The sequence below is a fragment of the Periplaneta americana genome, chromosome 10, assembly GCF_040183065.1.
Source record: "Periplaneta americana isolate PAMFEO1 chromosome 10, P.americana_PAMFEO1_priV1, whole genome shotgun sequence".
Taxonomy (NCBI): domain Eukaryota; kingdom Metazoa; phylum Arthropoda; class Insecta; order Blattodea; family Blattidae; genus Periplaneta; species Periplaneta americana.
The window spans coordinates 46,766,351-46,784,295 of record NC_091126.1 but is presented as its reverse complement, the minus strand read 5'-3'; the positions used below and the strand labels follow the sequence as shown (position 1 = coordinate 46,784,295).

The 17,945-nt window shown below is 34.1% G+C and overlaps 1 protein-coding gene across 6 annotated transcripts in view; it reads right to left on the bottom strand.

The window, feature by feature from the left end:
• The window catches only part of LOC138707648 (serine-rich adhesin for platelets-like), a 164,890-nt gene that overhangs the window by 33,678 nt on the left and 113,267 nt on the right, over positions 1-17,945 (bottom strand). For 5 of the 6 annotated variants that reach the window (XM_069837343.1, XM_069837346.1, XM_069837349.1 and 2 more), the window contains one exon: positions 482-699. In XM_069837343.1, the coding sequence (XP_069693444.1) occupies positions 482-699 (218 nt within the window). Of the gene's footprint in view, positions 1-481; positions 700-2,794; positions 3,062-17,945 lie in introns of those variants that run through there. The other variant, XM_069837350.1, reaches the window with a different exon arrangement.

The window sequence follows — 17,945 nt, the reverse complement described above, 5'->3', positions numbered from 1 at the left end:
TGGTTGTAACATTTTGTAGTTATATTATACAGAGAGTTTCTATGCAGATTGGTCCCAGGGTGTAATGTTCTGTCGGATAAATGATAGTAGTGCAGAGTACCTGTCATGAGGAAGCATGTACAGACTTGTCCATATGGCAGTTTAAGACCACCCACTGCCTACCAACAACAGATTTTGTTAGGTAGAGGTTGAAGTGGAATAGGTCTGCATAGGAACTTTCCTGTACATCTTACATTACGTAACTCTGACTAAAACTAACAAACTTGAAAAATTACATTTCAATGAAACCACAGCATGTTCTACATCTACAATTACATAAAATTTCTGTAACATTTCTGATTACATTAACCTGATATTTATTGAAATGGCCCATTACTCTAATATTGCTGGCAAATGTTCATGAAAATGACTTTTAATATATTACAATATGGCAAACAAGATATAACTACTGCTAAAATCAGTGTGGCACTACATATCATACCTTCAGAATCTTCAACATCTGATGCACCGTTCAAAATTCGACGTAAAATTGGATGTCCCCAAGGATCTTTAACGAGCCCAATAAGTGTCCTGCACCTTGGAGCTGCACTGTGGTTGGAGAGCAATGTAGCACAACGCTGAAGAGTAACACTTAGATGCGTCTTAGTAGCTGGTGACAACTTTGGCCATTCTCCTTGCAATACTAGGTACAGTGTGTGCCTAACAAAACCAAAAAAATTATCAATTTATTTTCACACCAAACAACTCCTACTTTTCTAGTGTATATGTGCAGGAATGTGAATCATAATCAAAACTTTAATAAGAAACTCTCCTTTTCCAAAATTGTTTAACACACAAAAACAAGCTCAAAGACTGGATACCCTCCAATTATATTACACGTCTTACTACAAATTTAAATGTTAATTGCACATGCACACGCACACCCACACACACACAAAAAATTTCCAAGCTTGTAACTATTTAATTATTGTAAGAATGACTACAGAGAGGAATTTATGCTCAAGAATTTAAAACAGTGTAAATCAGAGTACCACCAGTTCTTAAAATAAATATAACACTACAAATAAAATGAAATTCAAAGAGTTCCTTTATTAGCTAGATAGTCTGTGGTAGCAAACATATCATCTAAAAAAGTATACTGAAAAGTTTCCAAAGACATTATGCAATAAACAGTCTCTAAGATTAGCACTACATAGTTAACATACTTTCAAGATTGCTGTCAAAATTCTCCAAGTTAAGTAGAAATTTTTGGATAGGATTCATTTATCTCCCTCCACTTCCTAAATAAAATCTGCTTTGTTCAACTATTTTAAATGTTTGCTGTCATATTAAATAAAAAGATAAATAAAAATTATATTTCGAGAAATTAGGCATTCACCAGTGATTATATTCAGAAAAACACTTTTAGGTATTCCACTGTGTGCTGAGACATAACATCCCCCTCTGGAACAGTTCTTCAGAGTAGCAAAACACACAATAAAGTAGGTGACCCTTCACGTCTTCATGTATTACTAATGATGGAACTTTTATTTTGATAACATAAATGTTAAATTTCAGCACACAAAATGTTTTAAATTCATCTGCTCACACACAAATTGAAATTAGAGTCTACTTCATTATTTAGAAGTTCATTAATGACACAATCCCACATAAGGAAGCATTTCTTCCACTTCAAAATGATATTTATGTACGATTAGCTAGGCCTATACACGATTGAATGAAGAATGATCTCATATTGAAAATTTTCTTATGCATTATACTACCTTTACTCACTGATAAAAATACCTTTCATAAATTTTTGATGTTTCTTTTTGTGTACATGGTGACTTTTAGAAGACGTATTTCTTCAAGAAATATCAGAAGACTGACAACGAAAAGGTTTTTTGTTTACTTACGAATATCTTACAAATGAACAATAGGCCATATTGTAGCAACACGCTTGTGCTGCTCTCTAATAATTATATATGTAACATGTGCAAAAATTGAAACTTTTGGCTAGTGCGGAAATTACACGAGTGCAAAAAGTCAATGCCTCACACAAGATGCGAAAAATAACTATTTTGTGACACTAACAAGATGAAATATGCAGAACAGCAGTTTAGAGAATAGTATCTAAGAATTGCATTAAAAATACAATTTTTTTTTTTTGCTGCAGAAAGTTTCAGCAACATGTTTATTAAATTTGGTGGAAAGTAGAATCAACAATAAAATGTACACCTTAAAATGGACTTGTTTTAATATGTAAATGTCTTGCATGACGATTATGCAAGATATATGCTTTGATTATAATGGCCAATGTGTGATGGAACAGACGACTCTAATATAGTACATTTAAAACGGGAATAACAGTAAAATTATGGCAAAAGATAATTCAGGGACATCAGTTGCTGCTAGTCTTGAAAAAAGAAAAGGGGGGGGGGGGAACCCAACAGACGCACAGTTGCAGTGCAGTTTCGGTGACGAGGATTGAGAAACTGAAATGACTTATCAACCATTTCGAAACATTACATAATTGAGATAGAAACAAGGCTTTATTAATTGAAATGTACACACTTAAAAAACAACTTAGCTGACAAGTAAGAATAGTGACTGATGTAAGGGTGACACATGATTAAAAATGGTCAAAATTAAACTTCGATTCCTACAGAGTTATTTTATGCATGCGCACACATGCACATGTACAAACACCCCCCCCCCCCTATTTTGCATCAAAATAAGTTGAATGAACAGACACGGCTAACTTTGTACCATTATTTTGAAAATTAAAATTGTGAATGTGCATAACATTGTTTACCTTTTCAAAGAAGCTGCTGAAAATGTTCTCCTTGTGTTTTGACAGTGTTACACGTTGTTGCTCTGCTTGTGAGATGTTGGCCATTTCTTCTCCTATGTTATTTTGCAGTTCATCTAATTTTCACAGATTTTATTTATAAACTGTTTTCTAAAGTGCCCCACAAATAAAATTCTCAGGACATTAGGTCTGGTGATCCAGCAGGTCACAATCCTGCACTAATTGCACCAAAGACGTCAGCAATAGTATGCAATGAATTCCGAGCTATATGAGCTGTAGCCCCATCATGCTGAAACAAACCATGCATTCGTTCTTCTTCAATCAAGTGAGGGGGCCAAATATTCTAGTCACACTAATGGCATATCACACCTCCAACTTTACCATCATGTAGTGGACTTTGGTGTATGAATCTTTAATATTATGTTGACCAGTATACCTACCATTTTGACTATTCGACTTTATCCTACATTTTTTTTACAAAATAATTAATGTTGCCCGGTAGCTATATATCCGTAATTTTGGAACAGTTTTTTCCTCATTTGACTGAAGAATGAATCCATGGTACATTTCAGCAAGACAGGACTACAGCTCATACAGCTCCGACTTTATTGCATGCGATTGCTGACATCTTTGTTGACAAAGTAATTAATGTAAGATTAAGACACGCTTCATCCCCATAACTAATGCCCTGCGGTTTTTATTTATGGGCACTTTAAAAGAGAGTGTATAACTCAGATCAGTGAACATTAGACGAACTGCAAAATAACATACGAGAATAAACAGCCAACATTTTGAAAGTGGAGTTGCAATGTGTGAATCAAAATTTGTCATAATGCTACAATGTCTGTATCAAAGCAAAAGGAAAACAATTTCAACAGCTTCTTTGAAAATGTAAGCAATGTTTGGCACGTTCAAATTTAATTTGCAAAATAATGGTACTAAGTTAGCCTTATCTGTTCATCCAATTTATCTTGGTGCATAAGCATGTGTCACTGTGGTGTTCTGAGTTGATTTCCAGTTTATGGGGTGCAAACTGGGCTATTTGTGCCTAAATGCTTTGGTACCAGTCTACACTCTTATTTAGGAAGAAGAAAGAGAAGAGAAGAAGAATGTATGTACATTATGTTGGTCTGCCAACCATGAGGGGACTCAAGTGTTGGCAGGTAAGCAGTGTTTGACTGCGACCATGGCACCACTGAAACAAGGCTGGGTAAAGTGATGACTGTATAATCTGCAACTGCCTAATGTTGCTTGGTAGAAAACTTCCTCTGCATGTATCTCTGCTACTGTCACCCCAACTTTGGAGAGTTCATGTTAAAAATTATGATGACAAAGAATGTGCTTTTAATATCAGGTTAATTGAACTAAGTGAAATTTGGTCACATGGAATGATCACTCGAATAAAAAAAAATATTCTAGTAATGGCAACAGCAAACTCTAATTAGGTAAAGTAGGAATATATTTTCTGTGGATTTTATTTTACACAGTTATTTAATGATGCAGTTATCTTGCATTTATAGAATTGGTAAAAAGTGGTATTTTGGAGAAGTGAATCTAAGGATTCATCATGAAGATTATTCCAGGTATCACCTTATAGTTTGAGAAAACGTCGAACAAAAGCCTACAAGGTAGTCAGCTGAAGTGGGATTCGAATCAATTCTCCACTGCAGCCTTAGAGCACAAGTCCAACTTGATACACACACAAAAGAGCTGGTGGTCTCCTTTGGATTAGTTATAATAAGTACTGTTGATGCTTTTAAACAAGTTTGTGAAATTCTGCTTCTGTATGTGACTTTGTGTGTGAGATTTTCAAGAAAATGGGAATGGGGAGGGGAAGATTTCAGTAACAAGCACCATTCTTATTCTCTTCTGTATTCACATCTAAATTATGTATATTGGTTACACTTTCTTCAGAAGGATGACAAGAAATTTAAGATGATGATTATAATGATAATAATAATAATAATAATAATAATAATAATAATAATAATAATAATAATAAGCAGGCTGACCAGATGACTGCTGGCCTACGTTCACATGCCTCAGTAGAGGTGAACGCTCATCCAACCAGAACAGGGGTAACATGTGGTCAGCACCGTGATCTCCGCCAGCCATTACAACTGAATTACAAAACCGAATTCCACTACCTATCATAGCTCACCAAACGATGCTGGGTAGGCACCAGTCCCATACACTGACCGAAATTTCATGAGAAAATTCCTTCCTCATCTGAACTTAAACCAGTGTCCATTCCGTAATGCAAGGCCTAGGCATGATGCTTTAGACCACAAAACTATGGTGCGGACAATTTAAGGGAATAGGTGAAGAAAATGAGTCAGCCACAGGATACACAGTGGCTAGAACACGCGAATCTGACAATAAAATGTCATGCTTATGCTTTCGAATTCTAGAATTACACTTCATATGGCCACGAATATATTGTCAAAATAATGTACTAAACTGTTTACAAGGTCAGGTCAAGTTTTTTGAATTAGAAATTTTATTAATCCTGTTTAGATTAAAATAATATAGAATTATATGTACCAAAGTCAAATTATGCAAAACTCAATGGCTGCCGAGTTATGGGGAGCAAAAGTGTAGTCTGTCTCCATCCCAGTTAATATATAATTGGGCCGGTATGACGGACGACAGTTGAAATGAAAAGAAATTGTAGCATTGTTTCCGCATGGCTGGCATGAAATAGAAATAGTGTGGCTGCAGCATTTGCTCTATACAAGAAATACCATATTGTTTAGTAAACTGTCCGAAGAGAGGTCTGAACCTCACAAGTGATACCAAAAAGCACCATTTATGAGGCAACTAGGCCAGGAGATAATGGGGTAGGTTAGCCAGTTCCTTTCATGATACCAGTATAATGTACTGTATAAATAAATTAAAATTAACGTGAGGGAAAAGCAACAATATACATTATACTCTGACTGTTGGAAATCAATGTGATTGGCATGGGAGAACTTAAAAGCATTCTTTGCAATAAACTCAAAGCCATCTGCTAGTCAATCATCATACCGGCTGAATTATACCTGCCTCTTCCCACTTACACATGGAAACTCCTGTAGGCGAGATTAAATGCTAGATTGTTAATAGACAAGTCCCGAGTTCAAGAGCAGTCTGGTTGGTCTTTCCTTTTCCCAATGTACTATAAGCAGTCGTCACTAGAGATGGCCGATATTTCACAAACCGATATTTTGTCATAGATATGTGGTTGTCATTTATAAACCTTGACTGATGACGTAAAATATTTGTGACAAAATATTGCTATCGAAATCTGCTCAGTAATAGAAAGAGTATTGAATATTCAGTAATCTGCGACTGATATTTCTATCACTAGTGATCGAAGAGTATTATTCAGTATTCTCATCTCTCAGGATAGTGACTCTGCCTTCTCACAACTTCCTCCTCTATGCAGTGGGTTTGCTCATGCACATATGCAACAGCAATCTGCCAGTGATGATTTGTTGCAAAGCTATTAACTGCATTATAATAATATAATCATGAATCTGATATTTCGTTTTTGTAGTTACAGTCTATATATATGTTTTTCTAAATACTTTATGTATTCCCTGAGATCTTTACATTTTCATATAACTGTGGATTTATATTAACTTATATGTACTTTTCACTTAATTTTTACGTAGTAACAATATTTGTCCTGTTTTATTTTTAATTGCAAACTGACTAATTAAATAAGGCGTTTACAACATTATCTGTAATAACTTCATTACATCTACTTCTCTCATTTATGTATGATCCAGTTCGTATAATATTAACACGAATATATCAATGCATAGTAGTATTAATTTAAATAATTAAACTTTAAATAAAATTATTTGTAGCAAGTTCATTATGTTTATGTGGGTTATTAACCCTTGGGAAGTCACGCAGTGCTTCCTAACATTAGTATACATGTGGGGTGTTACTCCACCCCAATTAGTACACCTGGGGCCTATTTCATAAAACTTGACAATTGTAAATATGTCATTTGACAAATAACAAATGACGACTCTACGAATTGTCAAATTTCTGTTTGATAAAATATTCCGCCTGTCAGAAAAAATCGTGACAATTTGTAGAATTGTCATGATAATTCGTCAGATTTCTGCTTCATAAAAGTTTTACCATGACAGGCAAAATTTTACAATTTGTCAAGACTTTTCTGAAATATTTCATTTTATGAAACAGAAACATGTCGATTCATTTGATGACAATTCTATATATTTGTACAATAGTCATGAAATTCTGACATCTCATGTTAAGTATGTCATACGAAGTTGACAATTTATTGCTGGGTCCTGTTTCATAAAGCTGACAAGTCCCACAATCATGACAATTCTACAAATATGTCAGAATATTGTAGCATTTGTTTCCTGACAATTCTTACCTTCTTTGACAAATACAATTTGTGAATTGTCAACAGTGTTTCATAAACATGACAATGACAGATGAAGTATGTGTAAACATGCAAGATCGATAGCAAATTATTTCTTATTAATTTCATACTTTTTATAAAGGTAATCGATATGAGAGAAGCTGATTGAATGATCTATAATGCACGCTATTATTGAATTTGTTGAAATTAGTAACCACAGTTGGAAATTCAATTATGAACAGTGAGAAAATTACAATTAATTCCAAATTTGATTAAGAAAGGAAGACATTTCTATCAACAAATGTAGGCTCATTTTCAAAGGAAGCATCCCGTCGATAATTTCATCAACTCTTGGAAACCGGCTGCTCTCATGAAGAAATGGAATGATTTCGACGATAAGCTATATGCATCACCAGTTAAGTGATACTGAGCTCCATTTCCCATCCAGTGTAAGAACACATAATAATTATTTTGGAAGAAGTGTTTTATTTATTTTTTTGTGTGCAGCAATTCTCATATTTTGCTCATTATATTTTCGTCTGACGTTTTGCTAATACGAAATTTATTCATGAATACAAACTCACTGAAAATGTAAAATTTAGATTTATCCTCTTTTTGAAAACCTTTGTCGTGTGTGGTTCTCCCTATAATCATTACTTTCTCTACTGCTGCTAGTATTGAACATGATTTACTTAAAGTAAACTATTTTCCCTAAAATCCAAACCAATATTCAACAGTCTCAATTACTGCAAAAATAAATTGTCAAGTTCCTATGACGTACGAAACATGAGGTGTCAGAATTTCATGACAATTCTACAAATATGTAGGATTGTCAACAAATGAATTGACACTTTTCTGTTTCATAAAATGAAATATGTCAGAAAAGTCTTAACAAATTGTAAAATTTTGCCTGTCATGGTAAAACTTTTATGAAACAGGAATCTGACAAATTGTTGTGACAAGTAGAATTGTCACGATTTTTCCTGACAGGCAGAATGTTTTATGAAGCAGAAATTTGACTATTTGTAGAGTTGTCATGTGTTACTTGTCAGAATGACATATTTACAATTATTATTATGATGTACTGAAGTACATATGATATTTCCGTGCAAGAATTCTGCAATATCATATGATGAAGGATGGTCCCAGAGAGAATTTTTCTCTGTTCTATCCATCCTTCATCATATATTTACAATTGTCAAGTTTTAAGAAATAGGCCCCTGCTGTTTGGACCATAATGTAATTGGGGCTATTGAATAATGATGTTGATTTTAGGGGAAAAATCAAGTATTACAAAGGGTTTCAAAGAAAGGATAAATCTAAATTACATTTTCAGTGAGTTTGTGTTCATGGAAAAATTTCGTATTAGCAAAACACCCGCTGATAATATAATGAGCAATACAGAAGGTCTGCTGTACAAACAATAACAAATAAAACACTTGATTCAAAATAATTATGTGTTCTTACACTGGATGGGAAATGGAGTTCAGTATCACTTAACTGCTGATGCATATAGCTTACTGAAATCATTCCACAGCTCTTCATTAGAGCAGCCAATTTGCCAAGAGTTGATGGAATTATCGATGGGCCCTTGATAAAAAAAAAAAAATGATGCTTCCTTTGAAAATGAGACTGCATTTGTTGACAGGAATGTCATTGCTTTCTATAATCAAATTTAGAATTTTAATTTTCTCGCTGTTCATAATTGATTTTCTAATGGTGGTTACTAATTCTAACAAATTCAATAATGACATGCATTATGGATCATCTGATCAACTCGTCTCATATCGAATACTTTTATACAAATATGAAATGAATAAGACGAAATAATTTGCTATCGATCTTACATGTTTACAGATACTTTATCTGTCATCATGTTTATGAAACGCTCTTGCCAATTCACAATTGTATTTGTGAAAGCAGGTAAGAATTGCAGAAAATAAATGCTACAATATTCTGACATACAGTATTTGTAAAATTGTCATGATTGTAGGACTTGTCAACTTTATGAAACAGGGCCCTGATCAATGTTTTAGACTTAATATTAATTAGTGTTGTTTGTCTAGATATTGTTAAAAACATCAACTTACAAGTAATTTCCAAGTTTTAAATATGTTATGGGATTAGTTAGCTAAAATTGGCAATTTTATAAATCCCAAAAAATCTGACATCTACCAGACACTGCTTCATCAAATCGTCCTCATTGCCCTTGCACACTTTTAAAATAGGCCTACACTTACACTTAAACAGGATAATTAATTACATATGAGAATAAGGGGTATCAAAAATAAATCATGTTAATTCACTCTATGCCACTGTTATGACCTTCCAAATTTTCGAAGCTGACAACAGTACCTATTTTATTAAAACCGAATAGGACAAAACTGGCTATTTCTGTCTAGACAAAGCCTAGACTGACATTCCTGAAAGGTAATGAAAATCACAGCATTTTAAACGAAACAATTTCCGACGTGTAGTGTTCTAAATAAAGGTGGGGTTTTTGTACACTCTACGTGAGATCTTAAGGATTAATTAACGTATACCGGTATGGGTTAATCAGGACAACAGTAATTAGGTGCCTTTATTTTTTATTGAGTATAAAAATAAACTTATCTGAATGTGTAAATTTACACATGGAGTACACATTATTACACACATTGGTATTACTTTGCAGTCACAATTACTTTCAACATAAAAATCGTGTGATACTGAACTGCATATTCTAGTGGATTGTTGTAGCCCCCTTACCCCTACTTGTTACAAATATAACACTCAAGAGGTCCGGGAGCAATACCAGGAAAACTGATCATTTCCCTAGTAATTCATCCTGGATCTCTCGCATGTCATGTTGGTAATACTAATAAGTAGAGACGAGAATTCCATGCAAATGCATGTTTTTATAGGAACATAGGACATAGGTCAAACTTAGTACTTATCCATTTCATTACTTTCCGGTTCCAAGTATGTGTACTTTTTGCGTGCATATTTGCATGTTTTCGCCTTTTTTTTGGGGATAAAAGCATGTATAATGCATATTCAAGCAATTTTTAGCTTAATAATGCATATAATATACTTTATATTCATTTTAAACGCATGTTTTAATGACTTTGATTGGACACCTCAGTTTCTCGATTTTTATGTCCCTTATTTTAGCTTTAGGAATCAAGATTGAAGAAGAAAAAGAAAAAAACTAAATAACAGAAAAATGAAATAAAATGTTAAGATTTTCACAATAAGATGTTAGAGGACCTTTTCCTGGACGAAAGTTCACTTTTACAACACTTCACCCAGAACCCTCTATACACTGCATGTCATAAATGGATTTATTATGTTGGATATTTTTGAAAATAGTAGAGAGGAAATATAAAGGGTTCAAGGAAATTGCAGACAAATAATTTAGGTCAAAAGCACCCTCTTTCAGTGAGTTTGTAAATTCTCTCCCTTTTTCAGTATTAGTAGCAATTTAGATTCTTCTAAAATTGGAATCATTCGCTAAACTGTGTTCCATTTATAAATTGATTCAGTGCCCCACATTACCTCTTGGTACACGAGCTTAACTTTTGGCACCTTATTGTTCAATTGGTATTTGAAGGATTCAGAACCATAGTGGGCCAAGTGCCATTTACTGTAACCATAGAAAACAAGGGTTAAAATGAAGTTATTACCATAATTCAATAGAAACATATAGCAAGTAATATAAAGTATACAAATTAAAACTAAATGATATGTCATTCTTCATTAAACTATGGTATTCACTTAACTTTAACCCTTGCTTTCTCAGTTTTTAATAAATGGCGCTTGGCCCACTATGGCTCTGAACCCTTCATTTATTTGTTAATAGTGCATATGGATTTTCCCATATAAATCACCGATCTGTGGTTTGTACAGTATATAGAAATTGTATTTATATTTCACTGTTCGTTAATATTTCATGATAATATGTATCGGTATGACAAAATCACCAATAAAAGTCACATATTTTAATGTCACAGTCACAGTTGTCGCAGATATTTGAAAATATCGTTTAAGCTCGTCTCTAGTTATCACTATTATGAAGATAATGGTACATCCACTTTCGTCTTTATGATAAAGCCAACTCCAAAGAAGTCGCTAACATGTTTCTTTGAAGAGAGAAAGTGTATATACTTAGTAGTTTAATTTTCCAATGTCATGTTTTTCAAGAAGCAGAAATACATCTTTGGAAGTAAACGCAGAGTATAGATGTTTTGGTAGTATTTCTTAAAATGACGTACTGCATTAACTAAAGATAGAATAGTAACGAAAATCACAAGAGAACAGATAGAAATTATAAAATATTAAAACATTCAGTTCGTACAAATATTTTGACATTTGGTTGCAAAATTGATATCTTTCTTTATTGGTGAACTTTTATATAATGTACTTTGAAATCTAAGTCTTCAGTACATTATTCCTAAAAATCTTATTACTGCCTGAAAAAATTTGTACAATGATTTCATGTGATATTCAGCATTATCAATTGTCGGTCTATACTTCATTCCATAATGTCTGACAGGCAATGTAAATATTGCTGGCAGAGAAGGTGAGAAGTATAATTGCTATTCAACCAATGGCAGACATTTCGTTCCACGCTTGTCTTGAAGTTGGGTGATGTAGAACACTCAACTTGAAGATAAGTGTGGAATGAGAACTCCTGCTTTGATTAGCATTCTCACTCTTTCTGCCGGTAATGTCTACTTCCCCTGTCAGACATTCTGAAACAAAGTATAGTACTGACAACCTGGGGCTCTGGTAGCTGATTGTTTTCTTCGATCTGATTGACAGTGTCTTTATGAATGGAGTTGTCTTAAATTCTTCATCACCAATCAAATGCTTGTATGTGATGAGATCACTTCCTCTTGTATGCACATTTTGTTTTACTGAATAATAAGGAATTGATCCTAAGTTCGTTAGTTTTGTAACAGTTTTGTAGTCAGGGAAATCATTTTTAATCATCTCCTGGACTTTGTGATCTCACATTGATAATAGCACCATACATTGCCAAAGGACTGTGTAATTCAAGATTTTTTATATTTCTATCAATAACACTTCCTGAATCACACTATTTACTGGTTCCTGGTATTTATGTTCAACTATCTTAACATTATGATCATCTTGTTCCAAAAAGTGCATAAGTGCAGAGGACATAACTGAGTTTTTGTTTTGTGGTACACATGAATCGAACCAAAGAATAATTTCCTGCAATTGTGGATTTTCTTTTACGACCGAATTAAGTAATATAAGGACAGCACAAGAGATAGCCTATAATTTCCAGGTCTTCCACTTAAGCCTCCATGTCAAAGAATACAATGTCCTTGTCCCTTGGCAATATCAACACTCTCTTCAGACAACATCAACAGCTCATGTAAGCACCAAACATCATAGTGCGCGAGAGACTGTGATTGATCAGCCTCACAGTTCTGTTGTGGGAACTGTTCTTATTGGATGTGAGGAGATTGAACAGTATGAAACTAAATTAATTATCTGTAATGGAGTTAGAATAATATGAAATTGTTGATTTAGGCACTTTTTAGCGACAAAATTAATAATTTCAATACTTTTACTTGTAGCTATAAGCTTCTAGAACACTATCTGATAAAAAAATCTCAATTTTCACAAAAAATGGAGTTAGAACAACGTGGTTCTAAGCAGTCGATATCATCAGAACAAACACTGATAAATTGTCTTTTCACTATCATTGCTGCAAGGGCTTCCTGATGAGTGGAAATAGATTGAACTGATTCCTCTTCTTCACCCCTTCTTCCTCAACTGTGGCAAGATTTTCTGTCATTTAAATCAAGAATATCTGAGGTCACAACATCATCATCTACTTATATGAAATCCTCCATGTGAACATCAGTTAGCTTTTCGTGCACAGCAACCCAATCCTCATCGTCATCTTCATCATAAGTTACATCAGATGGGGGACTACTTTTAGGCAACGAATTATCGGAACCCTATGAATTAAAAAAAAACAGTACAGTAAGTAACTGCGATAACAGAAATGTATAACTTATAATACAAATTTACAGTAATTAAATTATTTTCGTACCTTGTTAAATCCAGCTTTTCTGAAGCAATCAGTGATGGTACAGGACTGGATTCCCTCCTGTGCAGCGCTGATATAATTGACAGCAGGATCCAGAAGTGTAACAGGTTTCGATTCCCCACTGTCAATGTCTTATAGGTACCGTAGGATGATTCTCTTGTGATAAGAATGCTTGAGAACTTTTATGATCCCTTGGTCCATGGGTGGAAGCATGCTTTTTGTACTTGGAGGCAAAAAAGGCAAGCTCCACATTTTTCATTTCCACATTTTTAGGATGGGCAGGGCAGTTGTCTATGAACAACAGAATTTTGCATCCTGCTTTCACCATTTTGTTGTCAAAATCCTTTAACCACATGACAAACAAATCGCTGGTCATCAATGCAGAGTCTAGTTCTTATAAATACATGCCAGATTCTTAACATATTTGAAGTATCACGGTTTTGCTTATTTTCCCACCACGACCAGAGGCAGCTTTTCAGAGCCATCAGAATTAGCAGCAACGAGCACTATTACCCTCTCCTTACTTAATTTTCCCCCCCATGACACTTTTCTCCTTTGAAAACTTATGATTTGTCGAGCATGAGCTTAAAGAATAAACCACATTTGCCCACATTGAAAACATCACAGGGTTCGTATCTTGAAATCAGATTAGGCAGCACTCTGCCTTTCCACTCACTAACGTCACTTCTCTGTCAAGCCAACAATTGGAAGCAGAAAAGTCAAAGTTTAATTTGCATGTGATTTCGCGCGCCTTCTCTTGAATGATAGGACCACTTATGGGTATGGTTGCACTTCGAGACTGATGAAACCAGTCGACCAAAATGTTCTCCAAGTCCTCATGTTTACCACACTTCACTTTCCTGTGCTCACATCCCCCTGTCGTTGCAGCTGCAGTCATTGAGTCGCGGTTTTCTTTTATTAACGTCCTTAATGTCGATGATGGGATTCCTAATCAATCAGAGAGTTGTTTCTGATTAAGAGTACTGTTTTCATCGTACTTTCGTAAGATTTCCAATTTTTTCGACACAGAAAGCGCTTTTCGTTTAACACTCATTGTAATCACACTCACAGACACATCAATACACTAAGGACAACAAACTGACCAGCAAAAATTTCCAGAATTTTATTACAGCCGAGTGAGGAATGTTGTTTGAGAGAGAGGATTAGCAAGAGGGTGGGGGTATTGTAACTATATGTAGGCTTTAAGCACGCAGGTAAAGAGTCGAATAAGAGAGCGTAATAAGAGGGTGGAGTACTGTATATTATGACAGTTTAAATGCGCTGGTAAAGGGTTGAATACCATTACATTTCAGGTTAATGGCACCAGTGAGTTCAATGAACAATGTTTCATTATTGTTACATTGCTGAAAATTACATCGAAAATACTTACTTGTGGCTTTTAAGGAACCCGGAGGTTCATTGCCGCCCTCACATAAGCCTGGCATTGGTCCCTCTCCTGTGCAAGATTTATCCAGTCTTTACCATCATATCCCACCTCCCTCAAATCCATTGTAATATTATCCTCCCATCTACGTCTTCGCCTCACCAAAGGTCTTATTCCCTCCGGCCTCCCAACTAACACTCTATATGCGTTTCTGGATTTGCTACATGCTACATATCCTGCCCATCTCGAACGTCTGTATTTAATGTTCCTAATTATGTCAGGTGAAGAATAAAATGCATGCAGTTCTGCATTATGTAACTTCCTCCATTCTCCTGGAACTTCATCCCTCTTAGCCCCAAATATTTTCCTAAGCACCTTATTCTCAAATACCCTTAACCTCTGTTAACTTGAGAGTCCAAGTTTCACAACCATACAGAAGAACCAGTAATATAACTCTTTTATAAATTCTAATATTCAGCTTTTTTGAGAGCAGACTGGATGATAAAAGCTTCTCAACCAAATAATAAGACACATTTCCCATATTACATCGAAAATATTTCACAAAAATGGCATATTATGCAGGGCTTGAGCGCAACAAATGGGGTATTTTATAAAGGTGTTATATATGAAATGTGCAGGGACCGGACAAAAAAGCATATTACACAGGATAGCGTAATAAGCGTCTTATCGAGGTTTTACTGTATATCTTGAAGAAGACAAGTTTGTATGGTACAGCCAACACCAACGAAAAACCAGAAGAAAAAAAAAGCCTTCACAAAATATTATTAGAGGTTTACCTGGTATTACCACACCTGCTAAAGAATTCAGTAGTACAGCTGCTCCTATAGACATCTGCAACCTACTTCCGGTTAATTGGTAAAAATAAATTATCTTGAATTAAGTATTTTTAATTACATTTATTCTAAATGTGTGTTTATTTGTAAAAATATATTATTTTGAATTAAACATGTACAAATTCCTCAAGGGAACAATAAAGAAATATGCCCAGTCTCTTAGACCGATCTTTCTGTTAAGTGTGATTTTAGTGTGTTTTTCGGGTTAACGGTTAATATATATTTAGATGCAGCAGTAGCCAAATGACAAGAACAGGAACAGCTGAATAATGACTTCAGAATTGGGTCTACCATTTTAAAAACAATACTATTTGCAGACGATCAACTGATATTTGCAGATAATGAAGATAGACTTCAATTAGCCTCATTTCAGTTTAATAAAATAATGGCTCCTTATAATTTAAAAATATCAACTGAAAAATCAATTCATGGCATTTCTGAGAAAATATTATAATAAATAAAAAATTCTAATTAATAGTAGTGTAATAGAACAGACTAGACATTTTATTATCTAGGATGTGATGTATTTATGAATAAGATAATGACTTGAAACATAAAGTCCATAAATTCCAGAATATTTATGGCACCATAAAAATACATTGAAGAACAGAACAAGAAAAGACACAATTTTAAAATTTTATAAGACTGACAGTGTCAATTTTAATGTATGGATCAGAGAACTGGGCAATGAATTGGAGTGACAAAAGAATAATTGAAACAGCTAAAATGACATTTTAATGGTATGTAGCTGGTTCCACACTCAAAAATCACATTAGAAGTGAGAATATAAGAGAAAAACTCAATATTTTAAATTTAAACAATAACATACAATCTGGCAATTAAATAATGAGACTGATTTTATTGTAAGGAAAAGAGAAATGCCGTCAACAATACATTGCATGCCATCGAAATATCCAACCTTTGTATACAATCTGGCAAAATTGTATTCCTTCACACTAAGCATGACGGGAACTAGGGTGCCATTTTTGTCGGTATCAGGAGACCGTTGTCATGTTAGCAACATGAAGCGAATATTAAATTCTGTTTTATGCTCGGCAAAAGTGCGTCTGAGACTTTGCAATTTATATGACAAGTGTATGAGGATATTGTTTATCTCGTACACAAATATTCAGGTGATATAAGCGATTTAAAAGTGGTGTAAAAACAATAGAAGATGAAGCAAGGTCTGGGCGTCCAATTTCAGTGCATAATGAGGTTTGAATTTGTGTTCACTTGCTGCTGGATCTTTAAAATGTATCTGCACTTCTACTATTTCTGGTGCATACACCACAATAGAATTTAAAGTGAATGGATCTATCACTAATTCTTTGGCAACAGTGACTCGTTTCTTATTGCCACTTTCTTTTAAAACCTTCAACATTTTTATTTTCTCGGCAAAACTTTTAACATTCTTTCCCTATCTTCCACTCATTTTGTGTACATTCTCTAACTTCACGATACCGGAAAAAAATCCACTAATGACCTGAGCCAAAACAAATTTTGAGAAAATTGATTTAGAACATACACGGTAATTGACATTTCATATCTCCCAAGGTTTAAACTAAAATAAGATTGAGCAAGTGTCAACAACCAATAAACGAAAAGGTATATCTGAAATAAATTAACATGGAAATATAGAAATTTTGCCAGGACTTCAGAAAAAAAAACGAGTAAGTGTGAAAAACACATAATTGTGAAGCATATAGAGGAAGTTCTACTGCATTTGGAGAAAGTGTCAGGACAGATTTTCTTCTGGATACTTTGATATTCTTTATCATTTTATAATTTATTCATAAGTCGCTACATATTACATTGTAGCCTACAGTTAACAACAAGAAGACATTGCACTGTATCATCTCTAGATTTTATCTTGTTCTTAGGAGCAAGAAGTGGCTGAGGATCCCCTGACTTTACACCACTGTCTAAACTGTACTGTAATACGGATTTGAATTTACCGACAAAAAATTATAAATAAAAAATAAAAATGAAATGGAACATCTCCCAAACTTCAAGTGCAATAAATAACTACAAAAATGTATAAAGTAAAATTTTCATGTGGAACGGACAGAAAATGTCCACCATTTAAACAAATCGTGATTATTTTAAAATAAATCTGACTTCAGTGAAAGGATATTACTGCAAGGTAAAAAGAAAATAATTTCCTTTCATTTACAAGTTCTACAAAATTAATGGATTGATGAAAATCAAATCTTACATGGCATACAACCATGGTAAACAACATATGACTATTCACATAGTCTTTTAGGTTTTATAGCACTAATAAAATAAAAATTTGGGGAAAAAATGTAATAACCTGTAATACAGAAATGAGATAATTTTTAGGCATTTAATGACACTAAAATAAAGTGATCAAATAAGCATTCCCCGAAAGCCAGCTGGCGATGCATGGAGGGTGCTGGCCTAGGGACAAGTGAGGTTGCCTGCTCGAAAGCTGGGTACAC